The sequence below is a fragment of the Nothoprocta perdicaria genome, unplaced genomic scaffold (assembly GCF_003342845.1).
Source record: "Nothoprocta perdicaria isolate Ctin4 unplaced genomic scaffold, notPer1 scaffold_227, whole genome shotgun sequence".
Taxonomy (NCBI): Eukaryota; Metazoa; Chordata; class Aves; order Tinamiformes; family Tinamidae; genus Nothoprocta; species Nothoprocta perdicaria.
In genome coordinates, this window is record NW_020455449.1 from 580,847 (window position 1) to 601,402 (window position 20,556).

Consider the following 20,556-nt stretch of genomic DNA (forward strand, 5'->3'; position numbering starts at 1 on the left):
GTTTTCCAAGCTGGTGCATGTGATGTGGTAACAGCAGCCTCTCTTCTGTATTGCAGCCTAGTCCATCTACCTCAAGTCTGAGTTCTACTCACTCTGCTTCACCTAACGTGACCAGCTCTGCTCCATCCAGTGCCAGAGGTCAGTGCTTGTCCTCTCTGCTAAACCAGATTAAAAGGTGCTTGAAAGGTTACACAGCTGAATCTCTAAATAATTCCTGTGCACTGTTACTGGTAGGACATCAGATTCAACTAATTATTTGAGGAATGCGATAGATACATTGGGAGAAGACAATGTCTGATATCAATTCCTTTCACAACTGAAATGTCTGAATGTCACCGTGTAAATTTAACTGCTTCTCTTGCAGCCTCGCCTCTGCTGTCCGACAAACACAAGCATTCCCGGGAGAACTCCTGCCTGTCCCCCCGGGAGAGGCCCTGCAGTGCCATCTACCCGACGCCCGCCGAAGCCTCGCAGGTAGGAAGCTTGCTGGGATGCTCTGAAATGCAGTGGTTAAGAGAAAGGAGCTTGTTGAGCTCTGCTCACACCCCGTGTTTGCTCGTGGCTCTTAGTTTGGCCTGGTGTGCCCTGAAACATTCGACACTATACGGGGAAAAAGGAAGGGTGCTAAACATATCTAAGGGAAATACCTATTGATCAGCACCTTGTCTGTTAAATATTTGACAACCACAAAAAGAAACATGAATAGAATGCACAGAACTTGAAATATATCACATTGCTGCTTACTTTGTCTAGGTTATAACCTAGTTTTGATACTTATTCATGGAAGTGTTTGATATTTACTCATTGAAGGGAGGGACACAAAAGGCCTATTCTATAGTCTCCTTGCCTGAAATATCAGTGTTATGTTAAGTCTAGGGAAGAAAGAAGATGGGAACACTGTCATTGCAGTGGTTGTGCATGCTGACCTGCCCCTCAACTTCTCCAGAAATGTCCGAGTGTAGCCACTGTCAGATAGTAGTGCAAGTCATGTGGCAATTCCTATTCCTCACTGTGATTTCAGAAAAACTGTGTTTTTGTTACCCTGGAGGAAAGAACAGCAGTTGAGTTCTTACCCTAGAAGTACCATTTCATAAGTCCATACATAAAATCTCTATCCTTTGAATTACCTGAAATGCAAAATGAGTTTGATGAGGCTGCCAGTTTTGAATCCTAACTTCATCTCTTCTTCCTAATGGACCTGCTTTCCTCCCGTGCTTTCCTGTAATGTAACTACTATGTTAGTGCATTCCATCATGCAGTGCAGCTCCTGCTGAAGCAGAGAGAGAGGCAAACACAATAGCACTGGCAGGGCCCTCTTTTCAACACCAGCTCATTTTCACCAGAAGTTTGGCCTCTGATAAAATGTCTTCTAGTAAATCAAGATCCTTTATTTTAGAAACAATTTATTGCTTTCTCTTTAAAGGTATTTTTATCTCATGTTTCTTCAGTTATTGAGTTGATTCTTGATTTATTTTTTTTCTTCTTTTCTGTACAATCCCTCATGCCTGAGGGCCAAAGAACTTGTATTAAAGGCCAGACCTTAACAGCAGTTCTCAGGAACTACTTACTGATGTGGGGCACTTTCTCAGTGGTAGGAGAGCCAAACCAGCATAGAAGAAAGACCAGGAGATGTTCATTATATAGGGCGGTTTTACAGCTTGCCGCAAAGAAAAACTGTCCCGTTTTTGCTCCCAGACTGCAAACTCTTGCTTTGCCAAGTGGAATGCGACTTCTATCCCCCACTCTACCAGAGATTGCATAAGGGAGGCTGAGGAGCCCGTAGGCCCAGTCTCCGGTCTCTCAGAGACTCGCCTGGCAGCAAAATCTCCCCATCTGTCTCTCCCCTCAGTGTCCCAAGAGAGGGTAAGTAGAAACTTAACTTTCTCGTACCAAGTGGTGTGTTTCCAAAGTAAGAAGGTTTGACCCTTTCTTTCTGCCCTCATAACCATAAACGAGGATAAATCTTTCTAGGGAAAGACACAATTTCCTCCTGAGCTGCTCTGATGCCTGGCAGCAAGGATTGTGATCAAAGGGTTAAAAAAACCCTCTGATTCTCTGCCTTATGAGTAGCGTAAAAGGAGAAAAAAAAAAGGTCTTCTGGCGCGTAGTAAGGTAGTAAGGAAATATCTTAGAGATACCTGCTACTCTCACTAGAATTTAGGTGCTCGAAGTGTTCTTTGCCCTTTCTGTTTTTATTCTAACAATAGTTAACCTTGCCAGTCTCAGCTGCAGCTGCATACAGTGTTAATGAGGAAAGGACATTTCTGAATGTCTTTGTTATGGCTTAATGAATGAATGAATGTTTCACAATTGTTTTCAACCTGGAAGCATGAGCTGCAGAGAGAAATTCCTGCACTTCAAGTCCAAATCAAGTCCTTTCAGGCCATAGCTACCTCCTTTAAAGAAGTTTGAAGGGCTGCATAGAACCAGACCCCAGCGCTGCTGCAGCTGTCCCCTCTTTGAGATTGCAGCTCAAGGTTATATATGTACAGCTGCATTTGCACAACATCTTTTTGTGCTTGCTTTGGGATCTCTGGCTGAGCAATGGCACCGTGTCTCTCTGGCTCTTTCCCATACGCTGAAGATGAATGCCTGTTGTTGTTGACTCATTAAAAAGCCTCATTAGTTTTTGCTCTATTCTTTTTCCTAATTGAGTTTTTTGGCTTTCACAAGTTTGGAGGTTTCTGCTCCTCATTAAACGTTCTGTGGTTTGTTCCTGTTCTTCCATTTGGCCTTATATTTCTTTGTTCCAGTATGTCTTCATTTCTCTGCATGCCGTGCAGCTCCTGCATCTGCATCTCCACCATTCTGAGTAGCTTTCTCAGCCTCCGCTCTTCATCTTCACAACAGAAAAACAGACTTCAGTTAAACAGTGGCTTTAAACTTGCCAGCCATCACCTCGTACCCTGCTGTTCAGTGTACAGTCAGCATTGATCCAGACCAGGCACGAGCATGTCATTGCACTTTCCAACACATCAGCATATATGTACAGCTTACACCAACTGAGTTTTAGGGTAAATCCAGGAAAAGGGGTGTTACCTGATCCAGTGTGGCTGTAGAACAGCACAGACAGGCAAATGCAGCATTGCTTAAAGTCAGCCAAGGCTTTGCCCTCCCACATGTTACTGAGTCAAGCTCAACTGGCCAAGTATTTATTCCTCATTTTAGCCTGGGGTAGCGACATGTTAAGCACACAGTAGCTGCCCTTTAACTAGGGTCCTCACCCCGTGCTTATCTTCTAAGGCTACTGCCAAGAACAGTGAGAGATGAGAAAAACACGACTCTTCTAAGGTTACAGCTGTAACTTGATATTATCAAAAGTTACACATTGCACAGACCCTCATTCTACAGTGAAATTCTTGTAAATCTATCCCTTGCTCAGCACTCTGTTAAGTCAGCCCAGTCAAATTTCACTCAAGAAATGGGCATTATTTTATCTTTTGGGGAGCAGATGTCATAATACCCCTCCCAGTAATTCTAGGAATGTATAGTTTTTAACAAATTAATCTGCTCACTATTTATATATGGATATTTTATTAAAATATTTGTTTTCGGGTGAGGTTTATCACTGCCTCAAGTTAGATCTGGGGGAGGAGGGGAGGGTGGTTAATAGCAAAAATGTAACAGTTTCCTCCAAGGGCGCTGACATACAACTGTAGTTATGCACGAGCCCTGCTGTTTTTGACTTCCAGAGAATGCTGTTTAATCATATTGGAGATGGTGCCCTGCCACGAAGTGATTCCAACTTGTCTGGCCCCGACAAGGGTGAGTGGAAATGCTGCACTTTGCCAGTCCTGAAATCAATGACAGTATAATTCACGTGGGATTTTATTGGAAAATGCCAAGTCCAAAAGCACTTCTCATCTCTAAGTCTCAAAAGACTTCACCAAAAAGGAAGGAAAGGAAGGGGTACCTGCTCGAACGGAGGGGCCCTTCAGGCAGGCCCAGATGTTTGCAGGAAGCCACTCGGTGACAGAGCAGCAGGTTGCGGCCACAGCCTGTGAGAAGGGTCCTTCCCTGCCTGGCTGAGGAGAGAGGAGGACTCGGGAAATGAATCCTGGAGATGCTAAACTTGGGAGACTGAGGAGGATGAAACCTAAAGAGATCAGCAGAATCTGGAAGTTCTGTACCTGCAGTTCCTCTGTAGACAGGCAAACCATCAGGCTCTTGGTTGCCCTTCAGAAGGGGAACCAGGGGAACCATGGTTCTGATTTTTTTTTTTTTTTTTCCCTTTCCCTCTCAGACTAAATGAAACCTATTAATTTTCCTTAAAATACACTGTTTATAATTTTACAAATGCGGCAATCCAGTATTGTTGGCACAGCTGTTGCTTCAGACCAGTAATGTTTTCCACTCTGCTCATTTCATTTTGTCACAGGCTGGATAAAGGATATGATAAAACAATGTGTTGAAACAAACATTTCAAGAAAATGTAGGTTTATATATAAAGTATGTATGTATTTGCTCTCAAGTTTTGATGGAAACTCAAGTGTAGGATTTTTCATGTGGCTGAGAAACATTTGAAGTAATTTAACATGAAAGTGTCAAAACTTTTCCACTTCCACTATGCAGCCAAGAACATTAGAGAATAGTTAAAATAGCCTCTTCTGGAGGCTTAAGCTTTGGAAGAACTGAGTGCCTGGATAGCTTAAAAGAAAAAAATAGTCTTGTCAAAGATTCAGGAATTCTAGGACTTAGGCCTGGTGCCAAGTCATTTGTAGGATGAGGGTAAAACCACACTGCTAGGTGACAGCCTAGAGTAAAAAGCAAACAATATTTAGCATATTTTGGCAATAAAAAGGCAAAGTGTTCTTTATAAAACAGAATTGGTACTTGGTGTGCTATTTACGAAGTCAAATAATGTGCAATTAGATTGTAACAGTATCACACGAATACTCTTTGTGCCATCCTTCTTGTATGAAGTGTCTGCTCTGAGCCAGTGCAGGGGGACTCGGGTCCTTCTGAGAGGTACCAGTGTTGCTGCAGCAGCAGGTACTGGTGGCATCACCTAGGGATCAGCAAGTGAGATCAGACTCATAACTATTTATTTCCTGAAAACACCTGGAATCCCATGGGAGAGTGAGGGTTTTCAAGACAATCCATGAATTCTTCACTGCTGGGTTATTGTTCTTTTCTCAGAAGCAGGTGATTCCCTGCTTACGGGGTGTGTATAAGAAAAAGTGCAGGTCTGAAGTTAGCTTTTGTTCTGTGTTAAACTTTTTCCATCTGCCTTCCTGTGGACACCAAGGCTCTGTGATAATACAAAATAATCTAGTAAGGCAGATAAATAAAGTGGACAATTTTATGCATGCCCATGTGCTAGTCAATCTACGTGCTCAAGTATAGATTGTGGATAATGGACACAAGGTATACAAGCTGTCTTAGTCCTCAGGAATTTCTCCATTTTAATTTCCTCCAATATTTTTTTCCTCCTTTTCATCTTCCCCTCCATCTTGTGCACTTCCTTCTCCTTATTTTTTCAATTCTGAATTTACAGCCTGTGCAGCAACAAAACCCTGTCAATACTGGGAGTTTTCAGAGGGATGTCAGTTGAAACCGTGCGGCTCTTTCTAGCTCCTCATTCTGCACGTGCAGAATGATTTAATGGAAATTGTTCATGAATAGTCACTTCCCTTCTGCCTAGACACCTTTAAATAGGAGTCTGCTGGAAAGATAAGCTTGAAGCCTGTTAATACAATCATTTTTTCTGCCTTAGTGGCTGGATTTGGGATGCCCCAGGGTGCTATTTCTGCTGCTGCTGCCAGGGATGGTCCGAATCTGGCCCGGCCTGAGGGCCAGATGGGCAAGTTGGGCAAGCCAGGAGCCTGGCGGGCGCTGCTGAGGAGCCTTTCAAGGGCTGCTGTACTTGTGAGAGGTTCTCAGGCCTGCTGTTAACTTGCTTAACGTTTTCACCCTGCATATTTGTAAGCCCCTGGATGGAGGCAGGTCTGAGAGCTCGAAACGCAGCGCTGCAAGCGCTGATACCTCTTTCTGCTCTTTCATTCTCTTCCAGCTGTGAACACCACTCCCAGCAGCTGGAGCCTGGACAGCGGGAAAGAAGCCAGGAACACGTCGGAAAGTGGAAAGCTCATATCTCCCCCGGTGCCACCGAGACCTGCGCAGACGGGTGAGTGGGTGGATTTGCAGATCAGGCTCAATTAAAAATAAATAAATTAATTAATTAAAAAAAAAAAAAAGAAGGCGAGAGAGAAATTTGGTTCTTTCCACTCTGATTAAGCTGCCCAAGAAGGTAAAGGTTAATTTATTATTTGATTACCTACATGAGAGGCTGCAGAACTGTGGATATTTTCATTCATTAATGATCGCTATAGAATTCCATTTCCAATACTTTACCTCTTCACTTAATGACTAGTTTCAAACAATTTGCGTAGGTACTAGAAGGGATGGTGGAATTTAATCTTGTGATCTTACAGTGATGGGAGGGTGACAGTCAGAAATTAGATAAAAAGAATCTTACAGGGCAGTGAATGCGCAGCAGTCATGGTTGGGCATGGATGAGTGCTGTTACTGCAACCAATCTGCCCTTGAAAAGAGTAATTTCTGTTTAAAGGAGAGGCTGCTTAAGTGGTAGTATAAATATAATTATTCTTAAGAGAATGAAGTTGCTTTTTGTTTAACATTATGCACCAGAGTATGTCAAGGCAGTTTTACAGCATGTCTACAGGTTTTGTTACCCCTGTAAACATTTGGTGTAAGTACATGTATTGTGGTTGTGCTTTTTTTTTTTTCCTTACTTGATATATAAGTACAGGATACATTTCTTAGAAAAAGAAGAAAACAAAAAGAAGAGGAAAGAGTGTGATACTGACCCTTTTGAATCCTGTTAGCAATTGATAGGATATAAAGCACTTTACAGTGATATAAAATTTGTCAGAGAAGACAGATGCAGAAATGCCTTATGGTGTATTGGTTCTGGAAGATAGCCTTGAAAACAAAATAAAACAAAATCTTTAAAACCTTTAGAGCCATTGATCAGCTACATAGAGGGAGCCAGGGATAATGCTGGGTGTAGAATGATCTCTAAGATTTAGTGAGAACCTTAATGTGAAGAGTGCACTGAAATCTCTCTGACTTTACAGCATCACCAGCAAGACACATAGCCTCCATTTCTCCTTCTCCTGCTGGCAGATCTCCAATGAAGGTACCGTCCTGTTGCACTGAATCTCCCCTGTTCATGTTGTGGGTATATATGTGATATGTTGTGTGGGATTTTTATTTTTCATTATTATCATCATATGCCTATGTAATCCATTCACAGGAGTAAGTAACTATAACAATTGCAGATTGAAGAATTTCAAAGCTGCAGCCAAGAACCAGACTTTGATCTTTAGAATCTTTCACTTAAAAATAGGCTTCTCACCCACGTAGATAATCAAGCCTATTCGAGTTGGTGGAAAGAAGGGAGCACAAGAAATAAACATAGGAAACGCCAAGCAGTCCATCCACCTCAGCGTCTCCAACAGTGGCAAAAAGAGATGCTGGTGAAGTAAATTCTAGTGCACAGCCCATACCTTTCACCCCCAGCATCCAGAGCTGTGCTCTCAGGGGTGTTGGGTGGTCATCCCTGCTGCTTTGGTCACTGCTGTGTGCAGTGCCTCTGCAGAGCTGTCTAGGCAGGCTGTGCAGGCAGCTGGAAGCAGTGTGAAGCCTGCATGTGCACCCCTGGCAGCAGGGGATCCCTCAAGGAGGACAGCTGCTTAACCGAGCAGGGTAACGATATGTGAAGGTGGTGGCAGCTGCTCGTTGTTAGTAGCCTCTGGGTTAGGAAGCTCGAGCAAGCAGCGTGAGTCGTCTTGCAGCATGGGAGCCATGAACACGGAGCTTGTGTATCCCAGGAGAACCCCGGTGGAGCGGAGCCTCCCCCACGGTGCTTCCTTTCCCCTGGAGGGCCCTCATCGCAGGCTCCAGCCTCTCTGCCCTGGGTCATCCCGTGGGCCCCGCGGTGCCGGGACGGGTGAGGTGACTGTGACACGCTCCCTGCTCCCAGGGCCCCCGGCACCGTCCTGGGCCCGAGCTCTGTCCCCGCTCTGGCACCCGCTGCTTACCAGGGAGCTCTTCCAACAGCACGATACAATGTGGGGCAACTTCTATCATGTTCCTGATTTGACCTGGTGCTGATGATCCTTGGGGCCTTTTCAAAGCTTGTCCTGACGTTTTTCCTCTGAAGACCTGCATGGAATTTAAGCATTTTCCCAGCCAACCTCTGTATTGCCATGGAGCTTATTTGGGAAATGGCTGCTGGCACAGAATGCTTTGGAGGGTTATTGGATCCCATTTCAAGCATCCTTGAGTTTCCAGGCTTTTTTGGTGTCTAGACTGTTAATCATGACTGCTGCAAGCAGTCTGTATGGCTGTCAGGGACTAAGTGCTTATCCCTGCTCAGCCCCTGAATTCAGGCAGGCAGGATTTACACATATTTGCTCTCATTGCAAATGAGAGAAGCAAAGCTCCTAAATCCTGCCTGTAGCCCCTTGGATCAAGCGCCAGGTGTTCTTGGAACTTGAGCCAATTACATCATTTATTTGAAAACTTTGACCCCAGAAGTTTGCGTGGACGAGACTGAGCAGCAGCTTCCTGAAGCAGAACCTGAAGCAAGCAGCTGAGCAGGACGCCTGCAATGTACAAAACGGCTGCGACACATAATGGCAGTTAAATAGAATTTGCTCTGCTTTTCCCTAGCCACCTACGGAGAGCAATTTTTACCCTTTGTTCCAACTGTTATGCGCTGCCAGAGAAACCACCCGAATACAAAACCCACTGATGCAAACTAAAATCTTTCCATTGCCTTCAGTGCGCTGTGGATGCAATCCTAAGTGGGCAATTGAGTTTATCTCAACAGAGTGAAGTGAGTGCAGTCAGTTCCCTGCCCTGCCTTGCCCCTCTCCTCTCCCCCTTCCCCTCGCTGCGTGGCTCACGCTCTCACCGAGGCCGGGCAGCTGGGGACCCGCCGGTGTAATCGGGCTCCGACACGTGCCCGTAAGCCCTGGTTTCTCCAGCCCACCTGTCTAGATTGTCTCAAAAGTTAGGCTTGTTGCAAAACTGTTCCAACTTTTTCCCTAAGGCGGTGGTTTTCCTAAGGCGGAGTAGCGGCACTGGAACGGGACTCCCGGCACTTTGAGGCAGGGCTTCCCGTTCCGTGGGCGCTGCTTGGAGCCGCAGCTCGGAGCCGCAGCTCTCCCCCTTGCTGCCCCACAGAGACCAGCGCGGCTCCCGGTGTGGCCGCTGGGGCCGCCTGCCCTGACCCCAGAGCCTCTGATGCCGCTTTGCATCTTGTGCAGCATGTCCGAAACCACGAGCGCCGTTCAGAGCAGAGAGGGCCCAGGAGGGAGCCCTCAACGCGGCCTCCACGCGCCGCGCAGGGGCAGGAGGTGCCTTCGGGCCGCGCTCCTGCTGCCGCCTCACGGCGAGGCCGCGGCGGGGCCTGCGCGATGGCAACGACCCGAACGCGGCCCCGCCACGGGCCCGTGCGCTGGGAACGTGCCGGAAACCTCGGGAATGATTTCTCCAGGAGATGTGCCGTTATGGGCGGCCCCGGAGCGGTGCGAGTGCCGAGTTCTGGCATTAGGGGGCAGGACGCTCCTAGCTACGTGCTCCCTCCTGTTCCCCATCTGCGGAGCTGGGAACACCAAGGTGCTCCCTTTCTCCTTAAAAAGGCTCGCGGATTTTTCTGGAGTATGACGACAGGGAGATAACATCTAAATATAGTTTTGCTCCCAGATAACATTTAGATATAGTTTTGCTTCCACTTAAATAAGTTAGAAGCAGGAAGCATTGTTTAAGGTATACTTAGGTACGCTAGAAATGAGCTTTTTATTGGTCTTAATTGGATCTTAATTAAAACTGAATCAAAAAGTTTTTCTACGTCTATCCCTAACGCATACATCTGTCCCGGTTTGTGTGTGTGGATGGCATCGGTGCCCGTGGGGTGCGTGCGCGTGGTGCTCAGCACAGGGTGCCGCCTGACGCGCTCTCCTCGCGCAGGGCTCGGCGCCGCCGTTCACGCCGTCTCCCGTGGAGTACCAGCCCGCGGGGCTCCTGTCGCACTCGCCGGCGCTGTCGGGCAGCTACAGCAGCGGCATCTCCTCGCTGAGCCGCTGCAGCACGTCCGAGACGTCGGGCTTCGAGAGCCAGGGCAGCGAGCAAGCGGCGCCCGCGCCCGGCCACGGCACCGCCGAGGAGCCCGTGAGGAAGGAGAGCAAGACGCCGCCGCCGTACAGCGTCTACGAGCGGACGCTCAAGCGCCCCGTGCCTCTACCTCACAGCCTGTCCGTGGCGGGCGCGGAGCCGCCGGCGCTGCCGCCCAAGCCGCAGCTGGCGCGGGCGGGCAACGCCGAGAGCGGCGCCCGCCGGACGGAGCCGGCGCCCAGGCCGCGGCCGCTGCCGCGCAAGGTGTCGCAGTTGTGAGCATTCCCCTTGGGAGCCAGCGGCCGGGACCTCCCCACCGTTTGAGAAATAATATTTTTTAAAGATGGTAAAATGCGTTTAGGTAGGCACTTTAATAGTTTACCGACCTTTTCTTTTGAGTAATTTTTCAATGCTTATTAATATTATGTTGCACATTTTTAAAGGAAGTTACTAATTTAGGTTGCCAGATGCTATAGGAAGCACGAACGAGAGACTTTTCTTAATTTCGTGGTGATGAATACTGATACACACTTTTATTTGTACCTTATTTTTATTTAAAAATAAATTAAACCTAAAACCCTACAGCTCTCACGTGAGTTAGCTGACTGCTTCTTACAAAATGCAGAATATACTGACTGGATCTTTATTGCTAGAGTAAATGCACGCTTTGTAACAAAGTCGTCCGTAGGCTAGGGTGTTTCTGCAAGTAGGCTGAAAGTCCTCTCTCTTACCAGGTTAGTCATTTCAGGTGTCTGTGAAGAAGGGAGATATAATGCAAGTCACACTGCAGAGAAGTGCTGCAAGAATGTGGTTTGGAGTTTTCGAAGCAAACACTCGGTTCATATTATTTTTGAGAATAAAAATTACCTGCTTTTCATTCAGCATAGAGCACCTTTCTGGTGAATCTTGGCAAGGCTTTTGCGCTGTTAGTGTGTTACCCTACCTGATGCATCCTTTTCTTTCTGAGGTGCAACTTATTTTTATTCTTCCAGTTGGTTTCCAGCAGTTTACTGGTAGTGGTTCTCTGCTCTTTCTGAATTTCACCCTAAAATTGTGTAATGTATAGGTACAAATGAATGTGTTCATTTAATCTGTGTGCTGGAATCAGTACTGACTAGTACGAGGGCGATACTAGATGAACAAATTTAAGAAATATAAACTGCTGACTATGTATCAATGAATTTTAAAAGTGAATTGCAAAAGTCATTAACAATCCTGCAAAAAAAAAGAAGGGGGCAAAAATTCTGCAGAGCTCTTTTGACATTATGTACCATTAGAGGGAGTTTTTGGATTGGGTTTTTAACGGAAGTACTACATCATAGTTACATCATACATACTTAAATCTTAGCAATTAGCATCTAAAGAGCTCTGGAAAACTAAGGCCAAGCTGTAGGAACGTGGGGAAAAAAAAAAGCACCTTCTGTATGTATTTTTTGTATTCCTCCTCTTACTCTCTGTTTAACACTCTCTCTCAAACAGATGTATGAACTGCATTTAAAATCATGCTGTTAAAAATATTCTCCCTCTTTTGTTGGGAAGCTCATGTTGATTTTAACTGTGTTTGATTTGTTGATAGCTTGACTGGAAGAAAGTGACCACTTTTTATATTCTCTCAATTAAACCCTCAGCGGTTACAAGCTGTTGATGGTGGTTATAGAGGTTTTCTATAATAAATGTTCAAGTATTTTTGTACATAATTGGTAAATTTTAATAAGGAGTGTACCATTATGTGAAAAAGAAGCAAACAGTTGTGTATGCAGTAAGATTGTTATAATTATGCCAAATACTTTATGTATGGAAAAAAAGAATATTTGTAAATATCTGCTTTTAACAATAATTCTGCCATATTGACTTTACAATTTTGAATGTCAGAAAAAATTAATATATGTTAAAATATTTATGTTTTAGTGAAAGTATTCATAACTTGAACGTATGAATTTTAGCTTTGTATCTTGCCGATTTCAAAGTCTGAAATTCCTTGACCTAGCTCTTGCTTTCAACTATAACATTCTTGTGTCTGTAACCACATCATAAAAGGTGTAGAAGGCTACGTATTTATGCTGATATAAAGAGGTAATGCCTGAGATTTAAATAAGGTGTCACGAGTAAGATAACAAAGCTGCTTTGATTTTCTTCCCCCCTGTGTAGTTTAATAGATTTTGTTGACTAGTGCTCGAGCACAGTATGAATCAGTGTTATTTGCTCCTGAAGCCGTTTTTTTTTTTTTTTTTTTTTAATTCTGGCAGCGAGCAGAATTGTTGAATTTATCATTTGCCTGTATTACTGAAGTCAGCTTTGCGGCAAAACATTTCATGAAGTTTCTGTTTACCCAGACACTCATCTTGGTTGCTGCATAATGTTAATATGGAATAAAATGACTTGATTAATCTTTACAGTACAACTTGTTTTCTACAGAATGAGAGATTATAAAGCAGTTTGTCATGGAATTAAGATTCTGTCTCCTTGTCTTGCTAAATGCAATTTTCTTTCTCTTAAAAATCTCCTCCTGGATCTCGTTTTCTCTCTACTTGCATCCCTAATTGCTTTGTGAGACAAATGTGCAGGGTATTGACCCGCTCTTCTGCTCAAGTGAAGAATGTAAAATCTGCTGTGAGACTCCTGTAAATTAACCTGCATGAGCTCTCTGTTTTTATAACCGAGACATCAGGAATATGATCTGAACGCCAGCAGACAGTATAAAACTGACAGAGTGCTCTAAAACTGAGCTGACACATTTTCTGCTTAGCCAGTTTTGACAAATTGATTTTGTAGATTAACTTTTCAACTTGATTTCCTATAAAAATGTAGTATGAACTCTTTTTTTTTGTTGTTTCTTTTGGAGTTTTTTTTTTTTTTTTTTTTTTTTTTGTATCTTGCAATACCCGGAAAAGCTTGAAAAGCTCATGTAAATAAAGGTCTCCCTTGAATTTTATTCATTACTCTTAAATGTATTTTTAGCACTTTCTGGCTGACAGTGAGTAACTCAGAAGCTCGTCCTGGGGCACCTAGGAGAACCACTCGCTGGCTTTCCTACCAGCCTGGCGTTTGCAGCTCCCATTGCCAGCAGGTCTCCCTTGAAACCGCGCAGCCCCGAGCCCTGCTCGCGGTGGCTGATGCACCTGGAACGTGAGCGAAGTCGGGTGTCACGGAGCCTTGCGCCAAATCGGAGCCAACAGGCTTTGTTCTTGAAGAAGCACGAGGTGAAGTCCTGCAGGATGAAGATCATCAGGGTTTCAAGCTGTGCCCTCCTCGTGCGGCAGGGAGTAGCTCCAGGTGAGTCTCCTGTGTGACGATGCACCTCGCTGTCCTGCCTCGCTCATGTTCATGTGTAGAGTCCACAGAAAGCCCAGCGACGGGGCAGGAGGGTGCTCACGGGCGGGAATTTGGGCCTGACGCGATAGGAGAGCGGCTTGCCGGGGAGCGAGGCCCTTGGCGAGGGCCGGGGCTCCCTGCCAGGCCCACAGGGCCTCGCGCTCGCTCAAGGGCAGGGCCCTCCTCGGCCCCGGGACCTCGTGCCAGCCCCACACGCCGGGAGGGAGAGGGGCTGCGGGCCTGGTGCTGAGCTTGGTTCAGCCTAGTCCGCCCTGTGCCCTCCATCCTTTCGCAAGCCTTTCACACAGAGGAAAATAGGATGATTCGTCGCTTTGGTTAATGTCAACTAAAAATCCGGTGATTCAACAGGTGAAAAATTCGGAAGCCTCAAGGATCTGAAAGGCCGAGAACTGGATTCCTGAGCTTGGGCACTAAGCGTTAGGAGGGAGTGACTCTCCCAAAGCGTTGGGTTTTTTTTCTTTGCATTTTACTGTGGCTTACCAGGGAAAGATGACCGAGAAAGAGATCTAGTTGCCATGAATTGCAAAGGAAAAGAGCTTCTCATTCCTCAGCACTGCAAATTATTAAAATATTTCTGTAGCCTTGCTTCACAGTTTTAACTTGGTGCTCCTTTGCCCCACTGTGCACACTGCATTTTGCAGTGAGCATCACAGTCTTGGAGGGAGCAAATGCTTGTCTGCGCTTCAGAGGCAATGGCTGCTCTGGTACAACTTGCAAGCTACTGGAATGTCTGTTACGTACTCGGTGTGCGTCAATCAGTGCTTTCCTCTTAGCGCTGGACCCGCTGGCGCTTCGCGGTTGGTTCTGTTTGCTTAGGGCTAGTTTGCAGAGGGGCTGGTTTCTGAGGCCTCCCTGGCTTCCCTCCGAGTGCTTCCGCTTGCTCCTCGAGGGAAGGGCCCTGGATGAGGCCCCAGCGCTGTGTGCACCGTGGGAGCCCCCGAGGTGCCAGGGGCGGCGCGGTGCGACCAGTGTGGGCTGCGGGAGCCGGGCTCCCAGGAGCAGCCGCGGCTCCGGGATGGGCTCGGAGCCACTCGGGAAGGGCAGGCAGGGGCCCACAGAGACCCAGCTTTGCCACAGGGAGAGCGCAGTCCTGGCATGCCCTGGGAATGGGCATCCCTTGCCTTTCCCTTCCCATTCCTCCTCCTTTTGCAGGACATGTGTTGCAGATATAAAATGTGTTTTTATTAAAGAGTGGAGCAGAGCACAGGGCGAGGGGAAAGGAGCAGTTTCTGTAGAAGGAGCGGTGCTGGATCTACAGTTTGCACCTAGGATGACGTGAGAGACGAGTGCCCGGGTCTTGGGCCAGCAGCCACCCATGGGACACGAGCCTTGGCAAGCTCAGCCCTTAGCCGTGACTGCCCTCGGGCAGCGGCAGAGCGCAGAGCTCCCTGGCACAGGCCCTTGGAGGGCTGCCGGGGCCGGGGTCCCCTTCGCCGTGTCGGAGGAGGAGGAGGGAGGGCCGCCGTGGGCGGCGCTGCCGTGAATGCCAGCATGGATACAGCGGAGCTGCACACTGAGCCTGTGGGAAACGCGCCTGTGTCCAAGGGGAGCTGGGCGAGAGCAGCTGCTACCTATTGCCTTGGAGCCCCATCTGAGGAAAATAAAACAGCCCAACGCTGACGACAACGCGCTTATAATGAACAAGACACGTCAGTCGGCTCTTCAGCTTTTTGTTTGCAGGTAGCGCACGAGGAGGTGAAGCAGCCAGTACTGCTGGGTGTCTGTCCTACGGCATGAAGCACAGCCGGACAGCGAGCACAGCCAGAGCAAAGCGAGACAGACGCCCCGTGTGGGGGCAGAGCTGCCCGGGCTGCAGTTCTCCCTCCAGCTGCCGTGTCTCTGAACTGCAGCCTATGCTGTGAGGACCTCCAACGCCACAGGTCTGCGGCATTTTAATGCCTGAGCTGCATGAGGAGAAACGAAACCAAGGAGTAAGAAACGGCTTTGAACATGCAGGGAGCAGGGAGGAAAAAAAGGGCTCTGGCTTATCCTTAATCCCACATTGTCCAAGGGTGAAGTTCACTTCTGAACTGCGATTTTGCTGGGGTGTTTGAATATCCAAAAGAGCTCCCTAAACCTGGGGCAGAGCGGCCAGGGCCCCGGCGCGAGGGCCACGTCGGTGCTGGAGGCCGGGCCGGGAGGCGCCGCCGCCGCCACCGGAGCACCGCGGGCCATTGTGGCTGGGGGCGCCCGCCGTGGGCCCCCGCACAGGGCCCAGAGGCCTGGCCTTGTCTGGAGCATCCTGCGAGCACAAGATGGATCAGCCAGGGAACAGCGGGGTGCCCCGGGAACGCTCCCTTCCCCAGCGCCCCCTTCCCCAGCGCGTCTCTGCCAGCCGCGGCGATGGTTCCCACCCCAGGCCCGGCTGCGCCGCCGTCCCCGCGGGCAGCGGGTCCCAGACCCCTGCCCGGCCCCGCTGCGTGCTCGGGAGCGGGGGGCAGCGCGCGGCGCGGCTCCAGCGCCGGGACGGCAGGAACCGCTGAAACGTCGGGTTCAAAAACAAAAATGCTGTTGATTCTGTTCTAGATTTACACTCTTGCTGTTCCTGTGGTCTGAGGAAAAAAATAAATACCCCAGCACTTAGTGAGCTTGAGAACCAGGCAGCTTTGAGGATTTTTAGATCCTGCCAGAGAGGCTTTTTTGCTTCAGGGGTCTTTTATTTTTTTTGAAAGCGCCACGGGCCTGGCTTGCAAGGGATGAGGGATGTTTGCAGGCGCTGTGCTATGTGGAATCAGACAGCTTGAATGACAGCTCTCCAGCAAGGCCGGGGCTCGTTAGAGGGATTAGTGTGCCCCACAGAGCTGGAAGAAGAGGGACTGACCTCGGATACCTGGAGCAGGCACCAAATCGCAGAAGCTGCAGCGGGAATGACAGCAGATGGCAGGGTCAGCTTGTTAGCTGCATTTATCCAGTTAAAGACTTTGCATGGATTGTCAGGTAACAATAAGAAGCCATCATCTGTCAGCATTTCCACCTGATCATAATTGATCATCATTAATAAATCTGTTCCAGAGCTGCCAGGATCTCGGCCACGATTGGTGCCTTGGACTCATTAGCAGAATGCTGAAATGAGTTGGTTTGTTAGGGTGGTGAAAGGGGCCAAAAAGGTGATTTCCTTTGAGACAACAGAGCTGTTTTGTGAGGGTTTACTGGGTGACTACACACTTGGCTTGCTCGCGGGGTTCTCCTTTTGCTGAGAGCTTTCATACTGTGGAATATAGGGCTGCAGGGCTGATTGTACAGAAGTGAAGGCTGTTGTTGGATTAACCTGAACTTGTTCTGAAAACCACCACTTTATCCCTCAGTTCTCTACGGAAGAAATAGATAGACAGGAGTTTACTTCCATAAATACCAAGAGGCTTGGCTTGAACCAAATCAAGAATTTATTGTTGACACATTATTGACTAATTTAAAACAGTGTGTTAGTCTTACACAGACTCTTCTCAGTGATGCCCCGTGAGAGGGCGAGAGGAATGGCCCCAGGCTGAAGCACCGGCAGGCTGAAGCACAGGCAATGCTCCCTGAGCATCAGGGAAGGCTTCTGGACTGTGCCGGGGGCTGAGCGCTGGAGCAGGCTGCCCAGGGAGGATGTGGGCTCTCCATCCTTGGAGATGTTCAAAACCCACCAGGACTGTGCCCGGTGTTCGAGGTGTCCCTGCTTGAGCGGGGGGTGGGACAGGGTGATCTCTAGAGGTCCCTGCCGACCTCAGCCATTCTGGGATTCTGTGATCTCCAGAGGCCTCTGCCAACCTCAGCCTGTGATTCTGTGAGAACTCTTGTGCTGAAATGTCTGCGAGTGCTTTCCATGGAGGCAGGATCTCACACGCCAGCAAACATCACGCCACGCTGTCCTTACACAGCTTATTTCGCAGCACTAAAAATAAATTAATGTGACATGAAAAGACAGATTTTTCTTTCCTTCGCTGGTGCCCGTGTCTGGCTGCGGCGCAGCCAGCAGCGCTCGGCGAGGGCTGCTGCCACGGGGGCCGCAGAGCAGCCCTGCCGCGGTGCCCAGCGCGGCCGAGGCAGGAGCGGCCCCGTGTGCCCCTGCTGCCCTGCCCTGGGAGGGCCGGCCCTGTCCTGACGCCTTGCAGGGGACACCGAGGCCTCGCAGAGCCAGGATTCCGCAAACAGCACGAAATCAGAACGGTCAAGTATCGGCTCCACGTGGGATACTCTGCTCCTGGGCGATAAGGTTATTAACTTGCAGACGTTGCTTCCTCAGCGCCTCCTTCCTCAAGCATTAGTCCTCAGCACCTAAAGAAATATGTTGCTGGTAATATTCAAAAGGTCAAAAATATTTTGAGTTATTGGGAAGAGAATACGGTTTTGCATAGAGATGCTGTTATGGCACTCTGAGGGCTCTTTAATTACTGTTTTTTCCCTAAGTGTGTTTGGAGTAAATCACAGAGCTGCAGGTGGATAATGGAGATGTTGGGAGGAGCTGTCAAAGAACAGTTTGTTATGGCTTTGATCACCTCATAAAACTACTTAACCAAAACACTTCTGCAGTTTTCGCTTTTCGGTGTTGGTTTGCCTGTTAAGACTAAGGACTGTTTTAAATGCAGTGTTCTATTCTTAGGGATTTTAATAGGCATATGTGTTATGCAGTGGGGAATAACTGCTCATTTCTTTGCCTAACTGGAATCCTTTATACAATCGGAACAAAAGTATTTAAACTTCTGGGTTGGTTCTCTAGAATAGTCTTGCTCTAGGCTGCCTGCAAAATACAGCATTTTCTTTAAGCTCCCTTTCTCTCCAATCCTCCTGTCTAATAGGACTATGGAAAATGTTGATACGGTTGGTACCTGCTTGGAGTGAAGGTGGAAGCTCTTTAAGCCGTTCAGGAACCTCAGGAGCTCAGAGACCATCATCTTCAGCAGTCCTGAAACGTCCCCTGTGAGGCCAGAACTGGAGCACTGAAACTGCAGTCAGTCAGTTGGCTGGTTGGTTGGTTGGTTGGTTGGTCAGCAGAAGTTGTGCTTTATTTCTGAAATGCCTTCTGCTGGTGAGTGATGCTCCATGTTACAGTCTCAAAAGCCCTTTTTGAGGAGCCACCAGCCAAGGCGCTGGAGTCAAGCGACATTAATATAATAAACAATAAACATGCCAGACAAAGGCGCGTGCCTGTGGGTGAAGCTGAGAGCAGTGCAGCGGGCTGCAGCCTGCAGGTGTTTGGGGCTGGGAGGCAACATCTGCCAGATGTGAAAGTCGACGTAAATCCAGAACCAAACAAGTTCAGCTGGGGTGTAAAGTCGTCTAGATTCAGTAATTACCCTCCCGCCAAAAAAGTATCACATAGAATGTCAATGGAAAAAAGAAAATGTTTAAATCACCAAATTTATCAGAGTAAATTCTGAAGGTTTTACAAAATAGAAAGTTACCCAGGTGCTGTTACACAGATTTCCTTTACCTCTCCAGTCCTGCATTCTGAAATCCATTTACCTTCCCATGCCAGTTTCACAGCAAACTAACTATAAAAGGAACGAAAAAAAAAAAAAAAAAAAAACAAAGAAAAACCCAATCCAAGCAAAACCCAAGCACAAGCCCCGTCTACTCTAAACAAGGAGAACAGATCTTCAGCAGTTATCTTAAAACTGTATTTTTGTCCACACAGAGGGAGACAAATGTGCTTTTAAGGTGAGTTTTGTCCTGATAGAGCTGAAGGGTTTTGTCCTGGTAGGTCCCCTAATTAGAGCTGAGTGGGGCTTAGTACATAGGATGTCTCCTATGTTTCCCAGAAAATGAATTAATTTTAATGCAATTAATCCACACACATTCAAGCAGGTGGCAAGGAGACGAAGAAGGGCGGAAGCCCCAAGGTTGGGCTCTTGTGTCCTGCATTAGGGCTGTTTGAGTATAAACTGGGAGTGTGTGAGAACCTTTGTTTCACTGAGAGCAACATCAAGGCTTGTACAGACCAGTGTGCTAAGGGATTCATCCAGACCTAACTGAAAGCCTCGCAGACTGTTTTCTAGGAAGCTTAGCAGCAGCCATTATATTTAGTCATAAACTTTCAATTTGAAGGTCCAAGTTATGCCTCGCTAAGCCTTGAAAGTCTCTCTGAGTAGAGATGTGTCTGGGAAGAGCTGTCAGGGTGAACTGACCTCCCTTGTGAACATACAAATGCATCTAGATTCAAAACGTGACACATTGGTGCTGTTATTGTGGTCCATTTCAATGAAAGGCCCAAAAACCTGGAGTGTGAGGTACTCCTTGCTCCAGGAAGGAGGGAATAGGCCTATGTCTAATTGAAGCCTATGTAAAGCTTTAGAAAAATTTCCACTGATTTCTCCACTTTTACCCCTAAATACTGTATCTTGAGCTCCTGATTTGCAGCTTGCAGAGTTTGGCTTTAGTGGCCCATGCATGAATGTAAGGACTATGTGGAGCTGCTGGAGAGAATGCAGCGCAGGGCTGAGGATGATCAGGGGCCTGGAACATCTGCCATATGAGCAAAGGCTGAGGGAGCTGGGTCTGTTCAGCCTGGAGAAGAGGAGGCTGAGGGGGGACCTGATCAGCGTGTATAAATACCTCAAGGGAGGCAGTGAGGAGGAGGGGGCAGCCTCTTTTCAGTGGTGGCCAGCAATAGGACTAGAGGAAACGGCCACAAGCTGAGGCACCAAAAGTTCCACGGGAACTTAAGGAAAATTTTCTTGACAGTGAGGGTGCCAGAGCCCTGGCACAGGCTGCCCAGGGAGGCTGTGGAATCTCCTTCTCTGGAGGTCTTCCAAACCGCCTGGATGCCGCCCTGTGCCCCGTGCTCTGGGTGTCCCTGCTGGAGCAGGGGGTTGGACTGGATGAGCTCTAGAGGTCCCTTCCAACCTCAACCATTCTGTGATTCGATGACTAAACCTACAACTGCCTCAGACAGTCATTATTTGGGAAAGTATTTTAAAATGAGTGAGTATGAAATGAAAAAGAGACCCTTTGTGAGTATTGAAAGAAACATCCAGCATCATGTATTAAGTGATTTTTAAGCTGAATGATGGGAAGTGAAATTTGGCACAGGATCTGACCTGGCTGCTTCAGATTTGACTAATTTATGTGCCCTTGGAAAGTGCATGCAGGGTGGAT

The 20,556-nt window shown here is 47.6% G+C and overlaps 1 protein-coding gene across 1 annotated transcript in view; it reads left to right on the forward strand.

Moving 5' to 3' along the window:
* DOCK4 (dedicator of cytokinesis 4) overlaps positions 1-11,282 on the forward strand; it is a 181,472-nt gene extending 170,190 nt beyond the window's left edge. Inside the window, exons 48-54 of the mRNA XM_026039279.1 lie at positions 57-138; positions 365-474; positions 1,696-1,863; positions 3,693-3,765; positions 6,014-6,127; positions 7,101-7,162; positions 10,003-11,282. Of these exons, the coding sequence (XP_025895064.1) occupies positions 57-138; positions 365-474; positions 1,696-1,863; positions 3,693-3,765; positions 6,014-6,127; positions 7,101-7,162; positions 10,003-10,425 (1,032 nt within the window). The 3' untranslated portion in view covers positions 10,426-11,282. The remainder of the gene's footprint in view (positions 1-56; positions 139-364; positions 475-1,695; positions 1,864-3,692; positions 3,766-6,013; positions 6,128-7,100; positions 7,163-10,002) is intronic.
* The last annotated feature ends 9,274 nt before the right edge of the window (positions 11,283-20,556 follow it).